Raw genomic sequence first — 27,632 nt, 5'->3', positions numbered from 1 at the left:
TTTATGCTTCATTTTATTGTTAGGTAATTGTTTTGACTGGAAAATTATATGCTAAATAAGTTGCAAAATTGGTTCCTTAATTTTTGGATATATCCTATTATAAATTAAAAATCAGGATGTTTTACTTATTTGAGTCAAAATCAATACTTTATTACTTCATAATTTGTCTTATACTCTTATTGCAACAACCTTAGTTTTTCATTATACGCTTCTAATCTATCAATATTGGAAAATTCTTGAAGAACTTACATTTTTCTAATTATGTTTTAGAGTCAGGGGAAGTTAGCGGGCTGCCTAATGAGATTTTGCCAAATGTTGCAAGGCTTACAACTAATGTCATTTTATGCTCTTGCCTTGTTAGAAGCTGAACAGTTTTTTGGTATGGTTTTGAAATGGATCCAGTAAGATTTAAGTGTCTGGTTACTTTCCTGTTTATATATTGGCAAGTTTTCGTTTATATCACAGTGTGAATGTTATGAGGTTAAAATTTGGGCAACACGTGTTATATTTGGCCTTTTTATCATACTTGTGAGATGAGAGAGGGTAATAATTAAAAATTTGATCTCTTTACTTTGTGTCAGTCATGTGCCGAGTAATAAACCTGGACATCCAAAGTTAAAGGTGAATAATATTTCATATCTAATGTAATGTAATAATATGTTTGTTTAGTTCATGAAGCCTGAATAAACGTGTTTTATTCTTCATAGGGTTATGAAGAAGCAGCAAAAGAGCTGATTCAAGAAATCTCCAAAGCTCTTTTAACATCTTTGAATGCTTCCTTAAATCATTTCTTACAAACTAAATCGTTTTCTCGATCATCTTGGTTGTTTTTTATGGTTTCTGTTATTTATTTTTATTTGTCAACTTAGCTATGGCTGCACAAGTGAGCACAACTGCTGATACTCTTATTGCACATATAGAGGCTCGCCTTGCTGTTGAGTTGGTTAATAGTTTGATTGCAGCTGACCAAAAGACGCCAATGAAGCTATGGGTTCTGCTATTAAGGTAGTTTTTTTTGTGTCTTTATACTAAACTAATATTGATCCTTTTATTCTTGAAGTAGTAGTTGGGTTCAAAACACTTCTTATTTCCATTTTTTTGGTAGATTTCTAGATTGAACCTTTATCTGCATCATTATTTTATATTTACCTTTGAATTTGTTAGGATGGGAGGTATAGATCCAAGCGAGTTGCAAGAGAAGGATGAATGTTTACTTTTCTTGGCATTCAATTATATTTCCCATGATTTATTACATGTGGTCAGATCAAAAAGTTTTTGGCTCAATTGTGTATTAAAGTTCATAAAAAACTTATAAATAGCTTTTCAAGTAGAGGTAAGATTGTTGTAATTATTTGTATTATATATATATATAGGGTTACTATCATTTGAGAACTCCAAAAAAGTTAAGAACTTCTAGGAACTCATAAGAAACAAACATTTTTTAAATTTTTTTCATATATTAACATTGTTTAATAGTTTTACCATATTTTATATATAAATTTGTTATTACATATATAAATCACAAGTTTACATATGTGTAAAATTTATGTAATAACAAATTTACATATATGCAGAAAAAAGTTTAGATATGTGTAAAAACTAATTTTCATAATTGTAATCGTAATTATAGATATAAAAAGTGATAACTACACTCAAATAACACTAACATACAAAAAAAATATAAAAAATGTTAACTTTCAAGGGTTCCTTTAAGTTCTTAAATAATTTAAGAGTTCTGTAATGATACTAATCATATATATATATATACACACACACATATATTGCTTTTGTTTTATTACTAACCTGTGTATTACACGGGTTGTAACCTAGTAATAATAATAACTAGTTGTGTCACCCGCCGCGTTGCAGCGTAGCTGGGTTGCCGGGTGGATGTTGGGGTACAAATGTATTACGTTCAGTCCATATTAGTGTTGCTAATATATGCTACATGTACATGCATGGTAGTTAATATCCAAAACATATATTTTACTTCTACTTGCTAGTTATGGTTTCTGCATTCACATACCATATGATATTACTAACATTCTAAGTCAGTATACATTGCAAAAAGATATGTCCTTGTGTTGCGGAGTATGTATTTGGTTGTGATATTCCCAAAAAAGCTTGTGTCTCCATGTTCTTCATTGCATGTTTTGGGTCTTTTCTTCTAGATCTGTCGTTTTTTAAATTGGTTAGGTACGATACTACAATTTGCAGGAAAAGGACATATTTAAAACAACTCGAAATAACATACTTCCTAAAATCAAAATAACATAACTTCATACTTTCTAAACCCAAGTTCACCAATATTAACCAATCACCAAACAGCCTAACCTCTTCAAAACAAATAAAAGTATAAAAACGTTCATATTCGCACCTATCGACAACTACCCAGCCCAGCTTAAGTAGATTTGACAAAAATCTCTTCAAAATAAACAAACCAAAACTATAAAAACGTTCATATTCGCACCTATAGACAACTGCCCAACCCAGCTTAACCAGATACATTACGCGATAATAATAATTTAACAACCGAATATTTCTTTTAGCAACAGAAGACCTGTTACAATCAGAACATACGAAAATCCAGATCATTATCCAAAAGCATAAAGCATAATGTCATCAAATATTATAAATTGTATCCTAAAGAGAAAAGAATCCTGCCCATAATCTAATGTGATGAAGGTGAACACCATATTACAGATGATTTTATATGAATCTTGGTACCTGGTGTTTGTTCCATAGGTTTCTTGGATTTGGGGTCTAGATATTATGAGTATACCTGTGGCCATTATTATACAGTTTATGTTATTAGTTGCATGTGATGTTTATTTCATCTAGGAAGTCGGAATACACAACGTTTTTGGTGATTTGAGGCTCTTCATTGGCTTGTGGAACAATCAAAATTTTTAATGATTGTGGTGATGTTGCCCTTGACAATGCCACGTATAGTTGTCCGTGTGCAAACACTGGATGTGGTAGGTAGACGCCTATTTAGTCTAATGATTGTCTTTGGCTCTTGTTTATCGTCATTGCGTAGCAAAGTCTAATCGGATATTGTTTTCGTTTCATTTCGAATGGTAAGTCTTTATCTTTATGAGTAAGTGTTATCCTAAGAAGGTAGACGCGACGGCCTATGAACTTTCCTGTCATAATGCGAGCCTCTACTATTGTTGGCAGCAGTTGTGTGATGATCAGTCTTGTGCCATTACATAAGCCCTCAAGAGGATTTAGGTTCCTAAGAAGTATTATTGGCGCGCCAACTTTTAGTTCTAGGATGTGTGGCGGTAAACTGTTAATATCCAGTAGATTTAGATACTCAACAGGGTATAGGGATTCATTGTCATTGAGGTCACCTGGATGCACAACAATTGAGTCGCTGCTGATGTATTTTTTAGTTGCTCCTGGAGTTATATTGAGTATGAATGTGTTTAGGTAATGTACTGTTTCGTTTTTCGGACAAACGATAGACTTGGATGATAATGTTGCGGCTGATGGGTTATGTAAGGTGTCATCGTCATAGATAATTTGATTAGGTCCTTTAATGCATTTTCATTGTTGGGTACCAGATATTGGGTAGAGATTTCAAGATTTTTGGTACTTTTTGGTTCAGCGGGATCAGGGGTTCCAATATTTCCGTCTCCTATGGCAACCAACCATGACGAAAAAGATGAGATGACATTCTTTTGTTCAGTAGTCAAGTTTGGTCTATGAAGTCGCATGTTCTCTGTCAGCTTGTAGACGTGGAAATGTGGCCACATGTGAGACCTTGGCAATGACGATGCCACTATAGTTGTCTTTGGTTCGTTAGGTATTATAGGTAATGTTTGCCTGAAATCGCCACCAAGTAATACGGATCTGCCACCAAATGGTTGAGTATTATTGAATAGGTCTTTAAGTGACCTGTCTAGTGTCTCGAAACACTTTCTGTCATTCATAGGGGCCTCGTCCCATATGATGAGTGATGTCTCGTGCATCAATTGTGCAAGTTGTGTGTTCTTTTTTATGTTACATGTTGATTGATCTGTCAAGTCTAATGGGATTTTAAACCGAGAGTGGGATGTCCTTCCTGAAGGCAGTAACAATGAGGCGATACCAGAAGCAGCAACAGCCAAAACAATTTTCCCTGTTGAACGTAGGGCAACAATAATTGTTGTCCATAAGAATGTTTTGCCCGTTCCGCCATGGCCATATACAAAGCATAACGCCTGTTGATCTGATGATATAGCAAGCATGACACGATCATATATCAACCGTTGTTGATTAAGTTGTCGTAAAGAAGACATATGTTCGGTAGCCAAGGCATCTCTGTCATAGTTTTTTTCGTCCATCAGAAGTTTGTTTCGAAGACGTTCTAACATGTTAGCATTTGGCATTGGCAGACCATATTCTTTCAATGATTTTCCTGAAGGAGTTAACATTAGTAGGAATTCCAGCTGATATAGGACGTATTGGCGTAGGTCGTCTTCGATTACAATGCAGTATGTGCGTTGACCGTCGTCTCCCATTTTTCTCCAATGTTTGTTCCAAAGTTCAACGGGGTTTGAGATATCACAAAACAAAAGCATATGTGTGAAAAGGGTACGCAGCTCTGATGCAGAAGCCCAACATGATGCTTCTTCTATTGCGGATGACCATTCTCTGTCGTCTCCTAGCAGCCCAAGAACCTCACATGCTGCACGAAATGTTGGATAGGACCGACCATTAACTGTACGTATGCAAAGGTAAGATTGACATCCTTTTTGGTATCCTAATAGCATACGCAAGTAGAAAGTCTCGCCGCAACTTGGGTGTATGTAAATGAGTCTCCCAATTGTGGGTTGAGTGTTTAACATTCTTCTTACCCAGGATCTTGATTGCAAATTCCATGAGTACTCTGTAAGATAGTCTATGTATCTTAGGTGACGTCCAGTGCTGTCATATTTGTTGTTACTAAGCCACTCTGTCAGCGTGGTACGCCTGTTGAAAGTGTTAGACGAAACATTATGTAGGAGATCATTGTCCCTAAAAGTAATGTTCTGCATATTCTCTAAATGAACAGCGAGAGATTGAACAGCTGGGTTTCTCTCATGAATATGAAAATTGAGAATCCTCCAACATGCCTCGTGTGGGCATATGAAATGACCATCAAGAAAATTTTGAATCTCATTAAGATGTGGCTGTTGTTGTTGTTGTGAAGCATCTGTCTGACATTGTGAGTTTGTTATGGTGTAGCGAACACAATCAGCACCTTTTGAAATGTATTTGAAAAGATACTTGATAAGCATGCTCCAACCACAATATTCAACATTGATGTGAGCCATGAAATGCAAAGAAAGAGTACGGTTGTATGGAACAACGAATCCGTCATCCAATTTTAGACAGCCTTTGAGGACGGTAAAACCATCTGATTGGCGTTTATAATGTACGTAACCGTTGCTATCAAATGATGTTTCTTGTCGGTACGGTTTAGGGAAACCTTTGGAGCACTTGCCTGATGACATGCACGGTGATGTCGGCTTTAGTAAACTGCATGGACCATGTATCATAAGATCAGTGACAATCTGATACAGCTGAGGGTCAATAGAAGGGTCCGGAATTTGTGCAGATATGTATTTGTCAACATCAGACGCGTCTTTGATCTTGTAAGCATGAGCTACCCATAGAAGTAAGTGGCAGTGCGGAAGACCTCTTTTCTGAAATTCAATCGTGTACACATCTGTGATATCCGAAAAACAGAGATGGTGTAAGATCACTACATCATCGATGAGGTAGACAACTATATACTAAACACAGGGTATAAGTAGCAACGAACCTGCAACAACCTCACCAAAAGCTCTTTTTGTCTTTAGGAATTTGATGAGGGACTTAACTTTCATTTGAAAGACCCTAGCAATGATGTCGGGGCGATCTTGTGCTTTTAGTGTGGGAAATTTCGACATGAATCTTTGAATTTCTGGCCACTTAACATTATATGTAAAAGTAATGAAGTATTGCGGGATACCATGTACTCTACAAATAGCTAATGCATCTTGATAATGCTTGTACATATAGCGTGGTCCGCCAGTAAATGAAGATGGCAAGTATGTTCGCTTACCAATGTCTCGACCTTCGGTGTCACCACGCTGTACCGCATCATGAATACCTGAAGTAATTCAGTACGGAAAATCCTTTGGTTGTGTCTTATGTAGTCTAGCCGATTTTATTCAATACATACATAAGCGTCAACAATGTACTGCTGCGTAAGACGGCCGCCTCTTAAAGGTAACGTGTACACATTACTCCTGTCATGAAGCACATAGCTGTAGTACATGTTGATAGTAAGTCGTCTCTCCCGAGTGCCCTCAGGAACACGTAAAGAAAGATTTGGTGACCATCCACTATCACCATACGGGAAAAGCAATGGATATTGTAAAGACATGTATGATGGGTGTTGCTTGCTTATCCGTTGCACCCTGTCATCTTTATGTCGAATAACAATGTCATATTGATGACATGTTTGGTCACCATCAGAAATAATGGCCCCAAGTGTGCCGCCGGTTGGCAGGTTATATGAGCGAAGCCTATCAGAACCATAAAGACAGACACCAAAATTGGGTGTCTTAACAGTGGATATCAGATCCCTCGCTGTTCGGAAAAGTTTCAAGTCGTTGCATTTTTCAAGTACATTGACCAACAAACTTACAGTTTCGGCATTGAGTTGAGACTGACTCTCATTACTAAAAGCATGAAGTCTATTGGAAATTTCGTTCTCAGTGTCATAAACATACATTTGCAAGAAACGTGGTCTTTCGCCAGGAGGCGGACAAAGAGAACCTAGCCAGTGATGAATCTGGCCAGATATCTTGAAAACATAAGGACCTGAACCTCGGTTAATATTGTTATCAACGTTAGCACCAAAAGATGTCATAGAGAAAGCAGAGTTGTAAGCCCTAATGTTTGACATGAATTCAGACTGTTGGAAAGGATGAACGATTGTGACATAAGGTTTTCTAGGAAGTGGTAGAGCAACGGTACCACCCGTACAACATTGATTGTATTTAACATTTTGACGGGAAGATTTGGATACAATCCGTTCGTCATACCAGAAGACAGCACCGCAATGGCCACAAACTTGGTCACAGTCCCCATTGTCTATATAGAAAGGTGACACGACATCCGAACGACATACAACAGCCGACCGGCGGGCTGCAGCAATAGATGACTCACACCTAATGTTGTCAGTTGCCATTGATGATGAAGTAGCAGTAGCGGGTGTTTGAGAATTAAAACGTTGTTGTTTACGTTGTGACATGTTTATAGGATAATTTTTTTGTCAATAATAAATGTGAAAAGCGAGCAACGTTTTAAAGAGGTGCGTAAAATAATTCCTTTTTTACAAAAACCAACACCTTTAAGGAAAATTAAGAAAACACATTACAGAACAGTTGCCTAATATCTACATATGAAGAGTGGATGAACAATAAGAAATAGTTACAAAAGACAAACCTTAGATGACAATGTGGCCAACCTTCTTGTGTTACAACCAGGAGATGCTCGAAAACTGTAACATTTGGCAATGAGAAGAAACTTTATCAGCAAATGAGAAAGAAATAATTATCTACTATCTAAAGAGCGAGAAGTAAAGGTGCAAGATGGCTAAAAATATAACACACAATTGAAATGTAAACAAAATCAAGCAAAACACAATTATAAACACATGCCTATAACCATATTCTAATTATACTAACAAAACCACCTTAGTAGTTTCTAAACGTTCATTTAGCATAAATATAGATGACCCTTTTAGTTTGAACCAGAGAGCAGCATATAGCGAACCAATGATCATTACGAAACTAAAGTTATGCTAGTAAGCTGTTCACTATGGTTTAAATCCTTTGACACCAACCGACCGAAAGTGAGAAATTAAAACCGACCGTAGAACTAAACCGAATTTTTTTTAGGTAGATATTTTGTGTATAAATAATTATATTTGTATAAACTATATAATCAATAGTTGGGTTTGTACGTGCAAGGAGTTTAGATATATTAAAAACATAGCAAAAATAATTTAGATGACTTATGTTTAAAGTAATGATTTTTATAATATGTTAGCTGAAAAAATGGGTAAAACTAATCCTATATAAGGTGGGCGGATAAACTATAGTGGTTTGTAAAGAATGACTAATATATAATGAGCGTCCGATTTCTAGTCTTAATGGTTTGGTTGATCAATTGTGAATCAAACCGTTAAAATTTGGCACAGTTAACAAAACAAATATCTCTCTAGCATTTCATCAAACACCTGGCATGCATATTAGATAGGCAAACCATTTCGTCCTTGTTAAACAACAATTCATACCAGAAAGACAACTAAGCTTTCAACAAACAGCTTACATGATAAGTAAAGTAAAATTTCAACCATAGAAGAAACACCACATACACATAAAACACAACAGCCTATATCGCAACCACAAACGAAAGCCAAAAGTGAGAGACAACAAACATACCTAGCAATTGCAAACTCAATATCACAGCCCCCTTTCCTACCAGCATCACCTGTGAAAGAGAAACCCGATGTGGAATACGCTAATAAAGAATCATTACAACAAAAACTGAAACCCATACATCAGAAATACCAGAGGAGGCGGCGACTTTCAAGGGCTGTTTGATGTGCCAGAGGTTTTATGAAAGATTAACATGTATGTGGTGGTAAATGATAAATGTGTGTGCTAGAATGAAAACCAGGGACACTTGGCAAAGGTAAACTAAGAAAATCAAGGTACAAACATAGGGTACAACAGTAACAGCACACAGTAAGACATAATTGTTATATTTATTTATAAATAACAAATCCTAATATACACAACAGTTATCGATCGGAAATAAATAATAATAATAATAATAATAATAATAAATTAATAATAGAACCGACTTACCCGTTCGTTCATTTAGAATTCTCAACCTATTTTGACCCACACTAACACCCCTGCTTCTTTTTGTAATGACTCATTCTGTTTAAAAAACTTACTCAAATCAACCCATAAAGTTTTAAAAAAACCTCAAACTAACCCATATCAATATGTTTGGGTCAGGGTTGTCACCCTTAGTCAAGCAAATAAATATAATTTTCTACGTGATCGACGTAGTGGTCACATATGGACCCTATATTTTTTTTTCTTTAAAAACAATTTTTGTCTACTATGAGATTTGAACTCTCATTATAAAACATCTTAATACTATAGGGCTACAAGCGCTATGATGACCCTAGTTCTTTTAACTACCACATCTTTCGGTTTTCAAATGTTTATGAAGCATTGAAGAACCCTTTATAGGGTCAGATCGTGTCATCAAGATTCCAATTATTACTTTTTCATGATCAAGAAATGTATACAATGGCAATCACATAAACAATGTAGCGTTTTAACTTATACAATATTTAAAACAACTTTTTTTGGATATTTTATCATAAAAATAGACATTTACCATAGAAATATCTAATACAAACATGCAAACTTCAGGACCGTCTCGTGGATAAACCAAATAAGATCAAGGCTTTAGACCTCTAGTTTTATAGGGCCTTAATATAAAATAGAAGGCTTGTATTATAAGTTTTTAAAAATGGGTTTCTTTTTAGAATTAATAACTCAGTGAGTAGCTACAAATTAAGGGGAATAATAGAAGGCTTGTATTATAAGTTCTTAAAAATGGGTTTCTTTTTAGAATTAATAACTCAGTGATTAGCTACAAATTAAAGAGGAATAACACGTACCCATTATAACCGCATATCATCCATATTATAATTCATGGATACTCTCTATAGCTTTTTTTTTTTTTTTGAAAGGCGGATACTCTCTATAGCTATACGCACAAAAAAAAAGGAAAAACAAAAGACATCAACATTTTAGCTAACTTTAGACCTCCAGTCACATTGAGCAGCCCCCGACAAATTTCACTATCTAAAACTTGTCATGGAACAAAGTGGGCCTATCAAATAAAGGACCTAAGCCGGTTAGTCATCATTTGAGTCGACACTGAAAACTTCACAAAGCTAATATGAGACGGAACCTTTATTTGACACGTGTTGCAAATAGGCTAAAGAAGTGACCAAGAAGAACGATTTGGCTAAAGGAGCCGATTGCGCTTCTCCTAGAATGCAGTCGTGTGGGCTCTGACTCGGCTCAGTCCTAACCGACTCAAACCACCAACGAAACCAGAAACCAAGCCAGCTGGCTAATTAACTTCGGCCAAATTGCTTTTTCTTCGTAAGCACTTAACAGATAATGTATAAATGCACCCGTTGGGGTTTCAGGATTGTTCTTTTCCCAACCACAAGTCATTTTGAGAAATTATTGATGGCCTGCACCACGAGCATGGCACCAACGTTTCACCGACTATGTTACCACGTTGGGTTTACGCCACAGCTCTTGAGCTCACTCGCTTTTTATATACCGCCATGGCCACGACACAGCATATCTCCTCTTGCAAACGAGATCAGCTCGTTACAAGCCCGAGCCCGGGCTGATGTCTTAAAATAAGCTTGTTTATTAAATAAGCCCGGGCTCACGTGCCATGGGTAGGCAATTCTTTCATTTCACTTTTCATATGATTATATGAATGAACACTGAATCAGTCACAGTCATAAACAAGTTTCTCAATCCCTGAGGCTTCAAACACCACCGAAATGTTAGTTTTTTTTTCTCTAACTTAACCCAGTAAACTAGGCCAGTTATAACGAAACGCTGAAACTAACAAGACTGCAATTTTGATATCATTAATGTTAAGGCTTAATTTGTTCATAAATACTACTCAACTGGGAATAAATTTGTAAGATGACTTTTGAGAATTTTGGACGCATGATTATCAATCTTTTGATGTAATCGCAAGTAAACCCAAAGCGCCAATAAGAGCATACTGTAAATTGGCAAAAAAAAAAATAATAAATAAATAAATGGAAAACATCAATTGCTTTAACAAGAAACAAGACATTTATACATACCTTTATGATGGGATTTTCGGTCATGATGATCGTAACATAGCCAACATAAGGTAAAAATCTGTAAATGAACAAACGTTTTTAGCTCTTAAAAGTCGCCAGTAATAAACATCTCATTCTTATTTTAATCAGAAGATCCAACATTAAATATTTCAGAATCGCTAATATCACATGTTAAAAAGTTGCATAAAAAAAGTCAAATGCTATATACATGTGATCTCTCGATTTGTCTACATCCATGGTTTTAGCATTTTAGATGAATTACAGTTGGAAATTTAGAGCCATTTAAAGGTAAATTCGTCAATTTAGGTTATACTTTTCCCCTGACGGAAATGGAAATGGTTCAAGAAGGTCAAAAGGGTCCAAGGCCAACCAAAATGTATTAAACCTCCTAAACCACTTTACTTAGAAAACCAAGATTACAACTTTATTGTATAGTTTTCTTTATATATGTAAAATTCGAGAAAAGAACCGGGAGAAAAAGGCTTTGCAAGTTGGCCCTACCAGTTTTCGCATTCTAATAAAAACTTGAAGCCAAAAAAGATAAAAGAAATCTTTAAGTAAAATATATATAATACACGTCTTAGTCTTACCCGACGGCTCTACCCATGATATGCTGCCGTTGAAGCCACTGCTGACCTGGCGCATACAGAACTCGGTCATCCTGATCATTATTATCCCCTGAGATAAAACCAAATAAAAATATAAAATTATAATTATCACTTGATAGAGTAAAAGAAAGCTTGTCATAGAGCTTTCTAGAGAGAAATCTTCTAAATTTCTAATAATAATACACCTTTTGTAAGGACATCAATGTCTGCTGTATCATTCCGTTCATGAACCTGTAAAAGAAAACAAAAGGATACACCGTTTAAATTAACAATATGAATAATAATAGTCCCTCTCTCCAAAGGTAAATGTGGAGTTTGACTATTGATCAAATATCAAAAAATAAAACAGGATAATGAAATATGAACCAAATCAATCACATAAATTATCCAGCTGAAATAGATTATCACATTTTTAACAAAAAGAATAATGGCCAGTATCTAGCACGTATAATAGCATTCTTCTTAAATAAAAGTTTAGTATTCAGTAAACTGTTTTTAAATTGTTCAGGAAGTTGGTTTATTTAATACACGAACGACATTTTGAGTTCATTTAGGCCATGTTTGGGACTCCTTATCTGCACCTCCTTTTGACTTACATTTTGAGTTCTTAATGAACATTTATGTTCATGTTCTATTGCTTGTTTGGTTAAAGCTAAACAAACGAACATGCACATGCCTCATTCATATTCGTTTACATGCCTATTTAACATCATGACTTGGTCAAAACACAAGGACAATTATGTAATCCAAAGAAAATGCAATACCTTGATTACACGATGGACGATAGGAATCTCGCGGCGCTGAATGAAATACAAAGAAAAAAAGAAAAAGCCTTAAGATATAACTTACATAAGTTCCAATGAGCATACACAATGTAACCATAATATTAAACTTGAAGAGGATTTAATATTCTTACATCAATGTTGAACACCACAATTTCACCAGCCCGAATCGGGTCTTCACCCATTCTTAAGAACAAAATATCTCCCTGATAATGTAAATTAGGCATCAATTCTAAGAAAACAAATCTTTAAAAGCATTCGACCATTGGGATTTATCTATAAACACGATAAATGTCAAAAGACCTACAAAAATACAATCTTTTGATTCTTACAAACTTATAAAATTACATACAGTCTTACCCTCTGGAATGCGGGTTCCATGCTTTCAGAAAGAACCACAACAACCGGTGACTCGCTACCAGTAACACACATCAGAATCTTCCATATAATCAGTGCAGACGAAACAATCATACCTAAAGGCAAACCAAAAACAACATTTTTTTAATAATCTGATCAAAAAATGGTAAATTGGTTATCACAATCTGTCAATTTGCATCACATGTTTTACAATTAAATCTAAATTAATAAAAACACAAAGGCATCAGATTAAAAATTATGCATTTTGTGTGCAATTACAATGAACTAAAAACCATTAATTTAGGGTTTCATATGTAAAAGGAAAACCCTAAGTCAGAAGAAACAATTGAATTGAATGGTTGAGATGAGATGAGATGATACATACCGAGAGTGATGACCTGCTCAAAGGCCTGTCTGACTTTTAACGACTTCAAAGAGTCGATTGTCTCTCCGATGAATCCCATCGTTGACTCGATGTGCAGTCGGATCGGAGGATGTGATGAAGAGTTTTACTTTTTGACTCTGGTTTCTTTCTTGTCTTTGGTTTTCTTCGTCAAATTGTTTTTTTTTTAACAGTTTTTGACCTTTTCTCATTAATTTTGTCTTTATCTCTACTATATATTCTACTATATATAACTATACATAAAGAGGGAGTGAATGACCTTTTAAAAGTTAGGAGGTCCAACGAACATTGCTAGTTTACAAGTCTTAATGTATGTCTAACCTTCTTTTTAAGGGTAAAGATGTCTTTCTATCAATACTTACATCTTGGCCCCTCAATTTTTATCAACTTTTACTATATAAACAATAATTATATTTTTGGCTAAGTAAAACCAACCAACCCTCACGATTTTTAAAAGATCATAACTATTTCATACGTTAATATTTAAAAAAAGAAACTACACCATAAAAACGAGAATTTTGTTCTCTTTAATTTGAGTATAGTAATGTTATACTTTGTAATTTTAAAAAATTCGCACGTTACACGAGTGCGATTTACGATTGACAACCGGGTTCTAGCAAGGCGTTTAACATCGTCAGGTTACACCGACACTGGTTAAGCGTTCTATGTCGGGTTACATGCGTACCGACATCGGTTACGAGTCAGATGCCGGGTTACAGATGTGGCGACGTTATATTTCATGCGTTCAAGCGCGGGTTACCCAGGTACCGAATCTGGTTACGCATCTGATGATGCATTATGCGCTTATGGTCGTCAAGTTACGCTCGTACTGGTAACAACTATGTGGCCGATGTGCCTTCGTTACATGTGTATCGACATTGATTACAAGTTTGATGTTGCTTTATGCGACAGATGTGGGTTTGTGTTTGTTCCAATGTTGGTTGACGCGCATAGCGAGCCTGACGCGCCTACTAACGTCGGGTTGTGCGTGCCACATCAACCTATTCTGATCAGTTGGAAAATAACACCACCTAATTCTAACCCATTTGAAAAATAACACCAACCCATTTTGGCACGTACATAATCACGCAATATATGTTGCAATTTTGCATGCACATAATTACGCATAAAGAAAGATAATTACACACCTTCTATGGTAATTACACAGCATATATTCATAATTAAGCATGACTATAATCACACTTATTATACACACAACACACCTAGGTATAAAGAAAATCATTACTTTTTCTTTTAAAAAATAGTATAACAAAAAAAAGTAGTTTGTTTTTTTAGAAAAGAAATACTTATGTAGTTTTTTTTTAAAATGCTTGATTTTATGGTGTTGTTTTTTAATATAATAATGTCGTGTAAAAAAGTTATCAATGTTTTAAAAGTTGAATAATTATGCTTAATTTAGGTTCTCATATAAGGAGGAGAAAAATATAAATGCATATAAAATTCAATAGTTTAAGTAAAATCAAGTGTTAAAAAACATTAGAAATCTTATAAATAATTATCTTTTTGTTTAACGTTAAACATTTATTATTGTTTCTCTGTCCATATGAATGGAGAAACAATATGGGAGAGACTATCTCTACTATATATAAAGAGGGAGTGAAGGACCTCTTAAAAGTTAAGAGGTCCAACAAACATTGCTAAGTTTACAAGTCTTAATGCATGTCCTAACTTTTTTTAAGGGTAAAGATGTCTTTCTATCAATACTTACATCTTGGCCCCTCAATTTTTATCAACTTTTACTATATAAACAATAATTACATTTTTGGCCCCTCAAGTAAAACCAACTAACCCTCACGATTTTTAAAAGAACATGACTATTTCATACGTTAATATTTAAAAAAAGAAACTACACCATAAAAACGAGAAGTTTGTTCTCTTTTATTTTGGTCTCACACCGTATAGTATTATTATTATTTTAATATTACTATTATTGTTTTTATTAATATTAATATTAATTGGTATTAATATTACTATTATTATTATTAGTATTATTTCTATTTCATTTACTTTATATTGCCTCATACATATGTACTTCAGAGCTGAGGGTCTCTCTGGAAGCCACCTCTTTATCCCGTTGGATAAAGGTACGGTGTGCCTACATCCCACCCTCCCCAGACCCTACTTATAGCTTTGCTGTTGGTGGGACTTAACTGGGTATGATTGATTGATTGATAATTTGAGAAAGTAATGCTATACTTTGTAATTTTAAAAAATTCGCATGTTACACGAGTATGATTTACGACCGACAACCGGGTTCTGGCAAGGCTTTTAACATCGTCAGGTTACACCGACACTGGTTAAGCGTTCGATGTCGCGTTACATGCGTACCGACATCGGTTACGAGTCAGATGCCGGGTTACAAATGTGGCGACGTTAGATTTCATGCGTTCAAGAGCGGGTTACCCAGGTACCGAATCTGGTTACGCATCTGATGATGCATTATGCGTTTATGGTCGTCAAGTTACGCTCGTACTGTTAACAACTATGTGGCCGATGTGCCTTCGTTACATGTGTATCGACATTGATTACAAGTTTGATATTGCTTTATGCGACATATGTGGGTTTGTGTTCGTTCCAATGCTGGTTGACGCGCATAGCGAGCCTGACGCGCCTACTAACGTCGGGTTGTGCGTGCCATATCAACCTATTCTGATCAGTTGGAAAATAACACCCCCTAATTCTAACCCGTTTGAAAAATAACACCAACCCATTTTGACACGTACATAATCACGCAATATATGTTGCAATTTTGCATGCACATAATTACACACCTTCTATGGTAATTACACAACATATATTCATAATTAAGCATGATTATAATCACACTTATTATACACACAACACACCTAGGTATAAAGAAAATCATTATTTTTTTCTTTAAAAATAGTATAGCAAAAAAAAGTAGTTTGTTTTTTTAGAAAAGAAAATACTTATGTAGTTTTTTTTAAATGCTTGATTTTATGGTGTTGTTTTTATATAATAATGTCGTGTAGAAAAGTTATCAATGTTTTAAAAGTTGATAATTATGCTTAATTTAGGTTCTCATATGAGGAGGAGATAAATATAAATGCATATAAAGTTCAATAGTTTAAGTAAAATCAAGTGTTTAAAAACATTAGAAATCTTATAAATAATTATCTTTTTTTTTTAACGTTAAACATTTATTATTGTTTCTCTGTCCATATGAATGGAGAAACAATATGGGAGAGACTAAATATTTTATAAACACAAGTTCAGTCCTTATAACAAGCAACTGACTTACTCAACTCTTGTAACATCCCAAAATTTCTAAGAATAATATTATATATTATTTGTTTATGATGGAAAAGTTTACTTAGATTAGTAGAGAAATAATAAAAGATTAAGGATAGGTGGAATAGGCTAATTAGATGGAATTAAATATGGATCAAAAATGAAAGATGAGCCTTAGGTCCATGGGCTTAAGGGAGTATAAATACCCCTTAAACCCTAATCCTTTCCATTATTATCTATCTCTACACCATAGCCTACACCTTGAAAAACACACACAAACACCATCCTTTAACCCGAGCCAAGATCCGAAGGTGAAAACCCAAACCCGTTGGTGCTAGATCTCCGTGGAGAAACAAAACAACATCAAGGCTTAACCGTGTTCGTAGATCGACTCGTTTAAGGTACGTTTGAAACGGGAACTTGTCATTAAGGCTTAGATTCGTTTGAGAACCCTTAGATCTGTATGTAATTGATTAAAACGAATCCAACGCAACAAATCTCATTGAAATTGGTTAACAATTGATGGGTTAATCAAGGGTAAACGAGCCGTGTATGTATATGCCTAAATCGCACAATCTAAAACGTGATATTTTAGTATTTGGGTAATTGGGGTTTGTAGGCGCTGGGTAGACGAATCTGTCGATACCTAAATCATGTTGTTTCATCACGAAATGAGGGCTAATTAGAAATCCCGTACCTCTTAACTGTTACTTGTTCTTATCAATTTTGACTTTGACCCTAGAGTCAAAGATTTGGACACGCTGACAATTAACGAATTGGAATAGCAAATCAGCTCGACCCAGCCAGGGGCTCTGCCCCTTGGACCCTGCTAGGGGCTGCCGCTCCTAGACCCCGCTGCTAGGGGCGCTACCCCCCGGACCCCCGTTCGTTGTGGGTAATAATTGAGACTGAAAGACGATATGATTAGTGATAGTTAATTGATACATGTAATTATTATACAGTTAGCCGTGTACAGCTCAAGAAATGAATAACAATTAACGGTGAACGTAACAAAGTTCAGGTGAGTTTCTAGCCCCATTCCTTGTTATGTTTTTAGGGCTGTGTGTGCATACTCGATGTGATTAGTTAATACACTTATCCTAAGTGATAAGTGTATGCCATATATGCTTTATGTGAAAAGTATGATTGACTGCTTGTCGATACGTGAACGATCTTCGGATATTGCGCGTACTTCTAGGTAAAGGTTTGATGATTAAATTGTTGTATATGAAGAATGAACGATGTATGTATGTATGAAACTTACAATTATGTCTATAGAAAGATATGGAATGAAGGTATGGAAGAAAGAATGACCAGACCCTAATAATATCCGAGGATGGAGGGTGACCGGACCCTAATAATATCCGAGGATGAAGGGAGACCGGACCCTAATAATATCCGAGGTATGTAGGGCAAATGCTCTTTATAACGTAAGGTTAGTTATGAATGTATATGAAAGGATGATGGGCAGGTTAAGTATGTAATGCGTACCTTCGGGCACGTATATGTGTATGTAAAGTAAGTTATGTGATTAACTAGAACTCACTCAACGTAGCTGACTTTTAGTATGCACGCAGGCATATAGGTTGAAGCAGCTCGCGTAACTGAAGACACATGGCATGTAATCGAAGATACTGGCATCTCAAGAAAATGTTATGATGTTTTTAAAGACTATGTTTTATGTTTAAATAACTCTGAATGTTTTATAAGACAAGATTTGAAGGTTATGTAAAATGTTATGGTTGAAGTTTTATATTCCGCGTAAAGTTTTAATTAACTATGATATTTAGAACTGCGTTTATGAGTAATTCCAACACCAAAGTAGGGCTACCGGTAACGGGGCCTTACAACTCTTTGGTTAAGTAAAGTCTTAGAATTAATCCATCGACATGATTAAGTTATATGTGTAATATTTATGATAATAAATTGGAAAGTTGAGCCAAATTGAGTCAATGAGAAAACGTTTGGTCCTCTTGCAAGATCTAATCGCATAACATGATATGTACACGAGACGATTACGTTAACAATATTTTATTGATATATGTTGCTGTTCATACATTACATAAGTTAAGCCTAGAGAGAATTCGGCATGGTAACGTTACATTGAGAATAAATATGGCATAGATATTTGCGCATATTCATTAGGAAATGCCTATTTATAAGCTACCCTCATTTTTAATCATCACTAATGAATGAGGTCTCTCATTCGTTAGACACACCTAACGAGTAAGGTTTCTCATAGAGAATGACCTCCCATTCGTTAAACATCTTCAACGAATGGACATTACATTAACGAATGAGCCTTCATTTTCTAAATCCCTTGCGAATGAGCTTAATATATAATGAATGGACCTCATTCGCTAAACATGCCTAACGAATGAGCCATATTACATTAAACATAAAGACTAAACTACCCTGAACTTATTCGATCAGCTGTGGACAACAAATCATACACTGACAGTCAAGCATACCATCTCAAGTTTAATTTGAAGCTAGCCAATTTAGCTCGGAATGAAGTTCATGTCCGGTTCGAGCTAGCCCTGGTTTGGATTATATTAGCTCGTTTACAACCTTTAACTATTGTTCTCCGCCGCATCGTGCGGGCACTCTACTAGTTTTACGTTAATGCTGTGTTGCAAAATAAATACTTATGAGGTTTTTAAAAGTGATTAAAATTTGTTTATATGCGTTCGAAATTCGTGATCTATTAAAAATACATCTTTTTGGTGACTACGAGGAAAATATAGGAAAGCAATCTAGTTAGTGATTCTTATGGCGTGTTAGTGTCTTTGAAAGGCTAAAAGTAAGGCCATTTTCAATAACAAAAGGATTTAAACAAGACATTAAAAGATTTGATGCTCCTTTTCTTTTTTAGTGGGGTAGATTGGATTATTGGAATACTCGGTGCTCATTTTCTTTTTTATAATAATTTTGTACTTGAGTGTTAGTTTGCGGGAGATTTAGTGTTTTGGTTGGCTAGCTTCTTTTTATTGATCGGTGCCTAAAAGCAAAAAAAAATAAAAAATGGAACATCATGCATCTCAATCTAACACAACTAATTAACTATTATTTAATATATTGTGCAAATAAGGAAAAGTATAAATACGTATTTTAAAACATTGCATAGCGTTAAATAATTTAATTTAAAAGATTACAGAATTCGTATACTTTTTGGTATATCAATCCTAAACATCACATGTTTAAAATCATGGAATCCAACATGGTGTTCAGCTTTAACAAGTTACACACCAACCTCAACCTAAAACCATCCAAAAACTCCCTCTTACAGAATGCTCGGCCTAGCAAAATATGAAAATAAAATTATTTTCTTAATCAAGTTCAATATAGAAGAAACCGGATACATATTTGGGCTAGCAGTTTAACAGATGTCAATATACTAGTGAACTTAAATTCAAAATTAATATCTAGGAATGTGTTTTACATACATTTTTATATACAAAGTTTAACATGACAGCCAACTTAACTTAAGCTATTGTAATAAAACAAGCTGCCATTGTAAAGATGTGCAAATCAATTTTAATAGAACTATTTTTTTAAAATACAACAGAACCAGAAAAAAATAATTCAGTTCAGTTACACTTTACTGAAATTTATGAATAAAAAAAATTTGTATTTTAAAGTTTACACAATCTAGAATTAATATCTTAACCTGTGATAATAGTTAATACTTTTTTTTTAAAGTACATTTATTCTTGGTTTTAGAAGTTTCGGCGTTAACTTTTGTGAAGGCATTTTTTAAAAAATGTAGCTTTAACATCTGGTTTTTCTTTTGTGAACATCCACTTAATGCATTTAAGTTATAAGCAACTACTAATAACAAAACTTCAACAGATCAAAATCCAATGCTCAAAACACCATCAAAACAGTCTGGGTGATCCACAGCCTGCTCAAATGTATACCATAAATCCTAACAAAATAATACACCGGTGTCGTTTTCTTCTTTTCTAACACTTCTTGCAAAGAAAATTGAAAACCATTACAATCCATCCCCAATGACCTCTTTATGCCGGCACTGCAGAAAACAAGGTTCAGAAACAAGTATTGTTATAAACATATTCACCAAAATTAACAAATATGAAGGGAGCAGTATGTTACAACTATTGCTTTTATCAAATTTATAACATAAGTACTGCAACAAACGGCAGACCCGTTGGTGCACTTTCTTGAGCCAAAGACTAGAAACTAAAATGCTCATAAAAACACTAGTCAAAACTCTAGTCAACTAAGGTGTAATTAATGCATAAAACCTTGGACTTGAAGTTATACAAAATATCGGGCTGTTATTGAATGACACAATTGCGGCAAGCACAATTGGCAACCTAAAATTTATTGAATTTTTCAAACTCTGAACAGTAGCTAATTTGAGTAGACCTTTCAACCAGCACTAAAGAAAAACATGTTCCTGAATCATTTTTTACCCAGCCCGCCCAACCATTTTGCCAGACTACAATTTTGAATATATTATAATGGCATAAAAGTTCAGATTATTGTTAATAGTTTGAAATATACAATTTTTGTAATTTATATTGAAAAAAAAAACTTTATAAGAAAAAGGTGTTTTGGGTACTATTAAAGCATAACACGAATATTAGAAAAAAGCCATACTGTAGGTTGAAGTATCGATCTGCTCTGGAAGCTCCTTTATATCAACCTCAAACCTTTCCTGCACCTGCAACATAAAAACGATATAAATTACTAAAACTAGGAAGCCAAAGCAAAATAAGGATTTCATAGGATAACATCAGATATTTGACATCAACCACCATCCAAAACATTAAAAAAACAATCACCTGGTTGAGAACATCAGAGTCTGAAGCAGATGCTACAAAAGTGATTGCAAGACCCTTAGTGCCAAACCTGCCAGCTCTTCCAACCTACCAAAACATTAAATAAAACAAATAAACGCGAGAAACCAGTTGTGCATCCTAAAAAGCAGTGAGATGAGTAGCGGATCAGTCTAATATTATTAAAAATTAAACCAACCCTGTGCAGATAAGTATCAGCAGAATCTGGCATGTCATAATTTATGACAATATTAACTCGCTCAATGTCAATGCCCCTTCCAACTAAATCAGTTGCAACAAGGATTCTTTGTAACCCCTCTTTAAAACCCTTGTAGCGCGTCAACCTAACAAACACAATTTCAAAAGTCAAACTTGTATGTGCTATGTAACATGTTTGTAGATGCCACCCAAGTATGTATTTGCCTTTATTCACATACTAATTCCAACAAAAAATGCCGGGTGACAAATATGCCCTTGATATTTCTCAAAATACAACAAATTTATGAACCTATAAGCATGTCACCTCATCAAAGGTATCTGTTTCAACTTTTAAGGGGATCTTTGTCAACTGACACATTTTTAGATGGCATATTTGGGAAGCAATAACAAAAACACGAGTCAAATAACACGGATGGTCTCCACATGACCACATACATTATCCCTTAGAAAATAATAACAATAGTGTGAAATATAAGCATGGCCTTTTATGTTATAAAAAAACTAAAATTCAATTAATCAGATGTTAAAAAAAGTACTTACCTTTCTTCTTGAGACATTCCAGAATGGATACAAATAGATGGGAAGTTGCACTCCACAAGTAATTTATTGAGCTCAGCAGCTCTGCTTACACTCTTGACAAAGATGACTACTTGATTAAAATCCAAGGCATCTAGAAGGTCATTTAGCTTGCGGTTTTTTTCCATTTCACCCAATTTGATGTAATGCTGAAATAAAAAATTATGTATAAGTTATTTATAAAAAAGTGCAACTTTGTGCAATTTACAAGAAAATATCATCCAAGATTCAAATAAAGTAGTACCTGAACAAGCCCGTGAAGAGTTAATTTGGCTTCATCATCAACATAAATTTCCATTGGCTGAAAAGATCAAATGTCATTTGTTAACTACTTTTAGTTCAGTAGTTAATAAAATTACAAATAAAACAAGCTCAACTATAACTAACAATAGATCATCTTTCATTTCACAGAGGTGGCAATTTCAACCCAATTACTTAGATTGGGTCAACTCAATTATCAGGTCAAACAAGTAGAATAAAAACACATGAAATAGGTCAAAAACTCGCCCACATTGTATTATAATGCATAGAATCCCATACACACACTACTCAAAACTCAAATTAAAATGAAAATAATTTTTTCCCTCTGGTAGTAAAAATAGTAAATTGGAAAAAATGTACTTGACAAAAACAAGTTTTTGCTTGTCACCCAGGCAGCCCATTTTGACATATCCAACACCACACATGATATTAGAATAAAGACAAAAAGTACTTTGACAAAAACATGTTTTGCTTGCCACCCAGGCAGCCCATTTTGACATATCTAACACCATACATGATATTAGAATAAGGAAAAAAAGTACTTCGACAAAAACATGTTTTTGCTTGTCACCCAGGCAGCCCATTTTGACATATATAACACCATACATGATATTAAATTAATAAATAACAGAAGTTAAGATGTATTACATCTTGCATAAACTTCTTGCAAACTGGTCGAATCTCCTTGCTTAGTGTAGCAGAGAACATCATTACTTGCTTGTCATGAGGTGTCATCTTAAAAATCTCCTGCACGTCTCTTCTCATGTCTGTAGACCACAAGTAAAACACCATTAAACATATGTGCCAAAGATGAACAGTATACACCAGAAAAAAAACCATTGAACATGTGTCTCAAAATGGTACTTAACGTGTTAATTATGAATATAAGAGATAAATTAAGAAAAACAACCTAAGTTTTTTTAATGAAGTGATCAATAATATTTGTATAGATTCATATTACCCTTTGGACAGTATTCAACTCATTTGTCCCGTTCCGTTTTTGGCTTATCATTTTCTTAAATCATAGCATCTGACCCATTTGAGAAAAGAACAAAATCAACCCATTTTCAAGTAAGTGGTTAAGAAATGGCACTTCAAACATACACCAATAAAGATATACACCAAGTACTAGAAAAGTAGAAAGAAAATGTTAAAGCAATCATAAAGACAACATACCGAGTGACTCAAGCATTTTGTCACACTCATCAAGAATAAAATGCCTCACGTTCTTCAATCCAAGTTCCTTATCTCTAGCAAGCCCTAATACTCTTCCGGGAGTTCCAACAACAATATGAGGACATTCATTCTTCAGTAGCTCCTTATGGATCTTTATGTTCACACCACCATAAAAGACAGCAACTTTAAGATCAGGCAAGTATCTACTGAACCTTTCAAACTCATGGCAAATCTGTGCGGCAATAAAAAGTTCAACATGGGTGAGAACTGAACATACTTAAATAGTTGACGGATCAAAATGAAAGTTTGCAAATCTCACCTGATAAGCTAATTCTCTGGTGTGGCAAAGAACAAGGGCAGCAACTTGACCCGCCACAGGCTCAATTTGTTGAAGTGTAGACAGAACAAAAACAGCTGTTTTTCCCATCCCAGATTTTGCTTGGCATATGACATCCATTCCTAGAATAGCTTGTGGTATGCACTCATGTTGAACTGATGAAGTAAAGAAAATCCCATCGAATGAATTCTTCTTAAATTAAAATGATGTCTTTTTCCCCATAACGGAAAGGTTTACCAAGCCAGTTATCTGGCTGAAATCATGAACATGGAAATAATATTTACCTGAAAAGAGTTGAAGATAGTGAAAAATAATTAGCTATGGTACACATGTACAGTGTCAAGAAACTCAGAAAAGAACATACATAAATTGTTGGCATGCACACATTAAATCTTTACATAAAAAGAGATCAGTTACAGAGTCGCTCCAGACTTATACTGTTTAGTTTAGTATGCTTAATTAAGAAATAGAAACAAACTGAGAGTATGAGACTTTGCCTTCTGAAGGATGTTCAAATCCAGAATCAACAATAGCTCGAAGAAGTTCTGGTTTCAGCAAGAAGTCCCGGAAGCCTGAACTGTGAATTCCAACATAGCCCCTGCAATATTAAGTGAAATAACAAGATATTAGATTAGGCATGAGTGCATGACAGTAGATACTTGTAAGAAATTAAAGTTTGAGACCAAGTATCAGTCATAAAAGCTATAAAAGGTTAATTCTAACAGGTCACATGTATAGACCAACGATGCATGTTCATATCCAGCACAGCAGAAATCAACTTCCGCATACAGTTATTTCCATAAAATAACCTAACTAATTTTAGTTGAGGTATGCATTTAATGCATCAATTGCCTACATAGAAGGGGGGAAATTTCATCCCACTTATGTCAAAAACAGTAAGCCTGAGATATAATTAGCAATTTGAACCCAACAAACCAAACATGTACAAGTAAAATAAATCGTTAAAACTGAAATTCGGTTTACAACACCATGCATTGTTTAATCCAACAAAATTTAATAACTATTAATATTACAGTTTTGTGATCCCAATCATCATCATCATCATCATCGTACTCAGTATATCCCACCAATAGCAATGCTATGGTAGGGTCTGAGGAGGGTAAGATGTAGACAGCCTTACCTCTATCCCATAGGGATAGAGAGGCTGCTTCCGGTGAGACCCCCGGCTCGATAGTAGTTTTGCATCAAGCCTTGGACATAAGGCACATAGCACTCAATCATCGGGACACCGGCTGATTGGTGCATGTGCCCTTGTCTTTCGGCTATCAACGCCACCACATGATGCCTGATTAACCTTCTGCCACTTTTAACGTTATTTTCACGAGATTAGTAAAATAACGTCAAAATTAGTGCAATTTTACTTTTGCCCACCCGAGGGTTCACACATATATACATTATATGCGCGCACCGCAAGCAAGGCGTAGTTTTGTGATCCCAATAGGTCTCCAAAATCCTAAATCACTTATAAACAATTAATATAATAATATAATTAATCAAGCCATCATGTCATCCCATTTTGCAAACTATACCTAACAACAAAGCTTTGTCTGTTCAAGTCGACTACATAAAAAAATAAGAAAGAACAGATCTTTTTTATAAAAACATAGATACTTTGATAGTAAGAGCTAGCCAATACTTTATTTCAGATTTAATTTAAAACAAAATCACATCATTCTGTTCCTCCGTTCTTCGTTTCTTTCACCAGCACAACAAACAGCAACTAACATTAATACATATCATGACCACAAAAACAAGTCTAGCTGTAACTTGGTCATCGAACTACAATATAGCATACATGTGCCTCACGAGCAAATGCATCACAATACACATAACAGAGCAAAATAATAATAATAATAATAATAATAATAATGATAATTATTATTATTATTATTATTATTATTATTATATAGATTTTCACTTAATCTAACTAACTCATGAAGTTTAATCTCAATTCTCAACACACTTGAGCAGCAATAAATAGAAGCAGATTAATAACCAGCTTTCAGCAAATCAAAAACTTAATAGCTAACATCGAACTCAGTATTGAACCCTAACTAACAGCATTTGTAACGATATTAACAATTACACTAGCAAAACAATGCATACTTTTTGACGGCGGTCTCGGACTTTCCGTTAACGGAGTCAGGCGCTTTCTCATCGTCATCGTAATCAATAAGCTCCTCCTCGTACTCGTTATCTTTAACTTCTCCCATGGCTGCTGCTGCAACTGCACAAAACACCTAATTTGTTATCAACCGTTTGTTCAGATAAAACGAGCCAATTAGGGTTTATGTGTTGTACCTTGTTTAAACAAAGAGATCGAGCAAACACAGACCTACTCTGTTGAGGCTGTGCGAATATCTGTGGTTGAAGAAGAAGAACGAACACACACCTGAAAGAGATCTAGGGTTTCGAATAACAACGGAGGTATACACCAATGCCTCGTGTTTGATACGAAAGTACACTTTTACCCCTAAGTGGCTACAAGTCGAATCCGAATCGTTCTACTTTGGTTCGAATACTGGTTGGTTACTTGTAAAGATGCACAAACCGTTTAAAACTCAAAAACTGCTTGATTTGTTCAGTGAAAGTCAAAACCGGTTTTTAATCGGTTTCGGTTCGGGTTTTAGCCGGTTTCGGTTCGGTTAACCGGTTTTGGTGGAGAATATAACAAACAGGTTCCAAAAATACGGTTTCAATCGGTTCCAAACCGGTTTCTACATAATCGATTTCAAACCGGTTCGGTTTCGGCTCAATTTTCGGGTCTACTCGGTTAAGCGGTGTATTTTCCCACCTTTAGTTATTGTGTCTGGGTTTTCGGGTCAACGCGAAATCATGTTACGTGTTTTATGCTTTAATAATAGTGTGTGTTCATTCTTTTAGTATTATATCACGGATTCATTCGACTCTTCGATTGACATTCTATTGATTTAAATATCTTTGGTTATTCTAATTTTGAGTTGTGATTGCTTAATTATTATGCAAATTCTATGAATTTTACACTTTTCAGTTTCTCTTCAACAATGCTTTTGCATGTTTTTTTGTTTGATCGATTTCAAGTTCGTTCGATTCTACACGTTTTGTTTATTGGTTTTTGTTACGTATTAAAGTGTTGTTCGATTACAAGATTTAGAAGAACTATAGATGACGACGGGGGTAGCCCAAAGCCCAATAAAATGACTTTCACACATTAACGCTAAAAAGGTTAAATGGTTAAGAGGTTCGTTAACCGCCAATTCAGGAGAACAAGTACAACAGTAAAAAGCATGTAACAGTAGTCAGTAACAGATCACATCACTGATTACTTGTATAAGTCTCTCAGCCGTAAAAAGGACACATGCTCAGAAATCATGCTATTAACCACAGGTCAAAAACCTTTCGCGCCTAAAAAGGTCAGCCCTCTACTGCAACAGGGATTCACTAATCTAACCACGGGACAAAAGCCTACATTTCTTCCACTATATAAGAAATGTAACTCAGTCATAACAAACACACCACATCTGGGAGTTAACTTACACTCTCTGATCTTCTCTTCTTCCTTGAGAACTTACACTTTGCATGTTTCTTTCTTACTTCAAAAATAACATAACTTCACTAAGAATCTACATCCAAGAACCGGCTCTTGCATCTCGGTCTTGGATCCTTAGTGAACCATAACAAATAACAACTAAACTAGTGAACCTCTCTCTACGTTTTGCAAACGTAGAGGGACCCGACGACCTGCGTTAGGTTAACCGGAACCCTTGAAGTCTGTTAGCCTAACCAGTCTATTCACTATCATTGATCTTATAATTGTTGTAGCAACAAGTTGGCGCCCACCGTGGGGCTGCGGCTTACTTTATCTTAAAGACCAGTAG

At 35.0% G+C, this 27,632-nt stretch overlaps 3 protein-coding genes across 4 annotated transcripts; all 3 read right to left on the bottom strand.

Moving 5' to 3' along the window:
- Positions 1-3,431: 3,431 nt before the first annotated feature.
- LOC143565562 (uncharacterized) lies at positions 3,432-7,273 on the bottom strand. The gene is made up of 3 exons (XM_077052507.1): positions 6,197-7,273; positions 5,795-6,104; positions 3,432-5,698 (listed from the first exon to the last, which is right to left on the bottom strand). The coding sequence occupies exons 1-3, from the start codon at positions 7,271-7,273 to the stop codon at positions 3,432-3,434; spliced, it is 3,654 nt and encodes a 1,217-aa protein (XP_076908622.1).
- Positions 7,274-10,687: 3,414 nt separating this feature from the next.
- LOC143565555 (uncharacterized) lies at positions 10,688-13,260 on the bottom strand. The gene is made up of 8 exons (XM_077052500.1): positions 13,090-13,260; positions 12,708-12,820; positions 12,482-12,553; positions 12,330-12,365; positions 11,751-11,796; positions 11,548-11,635; positions 10,958-11,015; positions 10,688-10,872 (listed from the first exon to the last, which is right to left on the bottom strand). The coding sequence occupies exons 1-8, from the start codon at positions 13,166-13,168 to the stop codon at positions 10,822-10,824; spliced, it is 543 nt and encodes a 180-aa protein (XP_076908615.1). The 5' UTR covers positions 13,169-13,260; the 3' UTR covers positions 10,688-10,821.
- A 6,924-nt stretch (positions 13,261-20,184) lies between these two features.
- On the bottom strand, positions 20,185-26,127 carry LOC143565559 (DEAD-box ATP-dependent RNA helicase 15-like). 2 transcript variants are annotated; one of them, XM_077052504.1, is made up of 12 exons: positions 26,077-26,127; positions 25,882-25,990; positions 24,252-24,352; positions 23,737-23,909; positions 23,418-23,649; positions 22,890-23,008; positions 22,225-22,281; positions 21,945-22,129; positions 21,385-21,529; positions 21,192-21,275; positions 21,007-21,070; positions 20,185-20,413 (listed from the first exon to the last, which is right to left on the bottom strand). In XM_077052504.1, exons 2-12 carry the CDS (start codon positions 25,986-25,988, stop codon positions 20,403-20,405), a joined length of 1,278 nt encoding a protein of 425 aa, XP_076908619.1. In that variant the 5' UTR covers positions 25,989-25,990; positions 26,077-26,127; the 3' UTR covers positions 20,185-20,402. The 2 variants fall into 2 exon arrangements, with proteins under 2 accessions (XP_076908619.1, XP_076908620.1); XM_077052505.1 differs by lacking the exons at positions 25,882-25,990; positions 26,077-26,127 and having other exon boundaries at positions 23,737-24,038.
- Positions 26,128-27,632: the final 1,505 nt, after the last annotated feature.

Source organism: Bidens hawaiensis, unplaced genomic scaffold, assembly GCF_021521415.1.
Source record: "Bidens hawaiensis isolate Kalapana, Puna unplaced genomic scaffold, B.hawaiensis_p1.1 tig00022408_1, whole genome shotgun sequence".
Taxonomy (NCBI): domain Eukaryota; kingdom Viridiplantae; phylum Streptophyta; class Magnoliopsida; order Asterales; family Asteraceae; genus Bidens; species Bidens hawaiensis.
This window is presented reverse-complemented; position numbering and strand designations above follow the sequence as displayed.

Bases quoted from the DNA above. Each gene is read 5' to 3' on its own strand.
- LOC143565559 (XM_077052504.1), bottom strand. From the start codon at position 25,988: ATGGGAGAAGTTAAAGATAACGAGTACGAGGAGGAGCTTATTGATTAC. The intron at 23,910-24,251 runs GCAAAGTCTCAT...TTACTTCATCAG, and splicing joins ATTTGAACATCCTTCAGAAG to TTCAACATGAGTGCATACCA. The intron at 22,130-22,224 runs GTACTACTTTAT...TTTTTATTTCAG, and splicing joins CTCTTCACGGGCTTGTTCAG to CATTACATCAAATTGGGTGA.
- LOC143565555 (XM_077052500.1), bottom strand. From the start codon at position 13,168: ATGGGATTCATCGGAGAGACAATCGACTCTTTGAAGTCGTTAAAAGTC. The intron at 12,821-13,089 runs GTATGTATCATC...GTTTGCCTTTAG, and splicing joins TGAGCAGGTCATCACTCTCG to GTATGATTGTTTCGTCTGCA. The intron at 12,554-12,707 runs GTAAGACTGTAT...TTACATTATCAG, and splicing joins TGGAACCCGCATTCCAGAGG to GGAGATATTTTGTTCTTAAG.
- LOC143565562 (XM_077052507.1), bottom strand. From the start codon at position 7,273: ATGTCACAACGTAAACAACAACGTTTTAATTCTCAAACACCCGCTACT. The intron at 6,105-6,196 runs GTATGTATTGAA...GATGCGGTACAG, and splicing joins AGTACATTGTTGACGCTTAT to CGTGGTGACACCGAAGGTCG. The intron at 5,699-5,794 runs GTTCGTTGCTAC...CGGATATCACAG, and splicing joins TTTTGGTGAGGTTGTTGCAG to ATGTGTACACGATTGAATTT.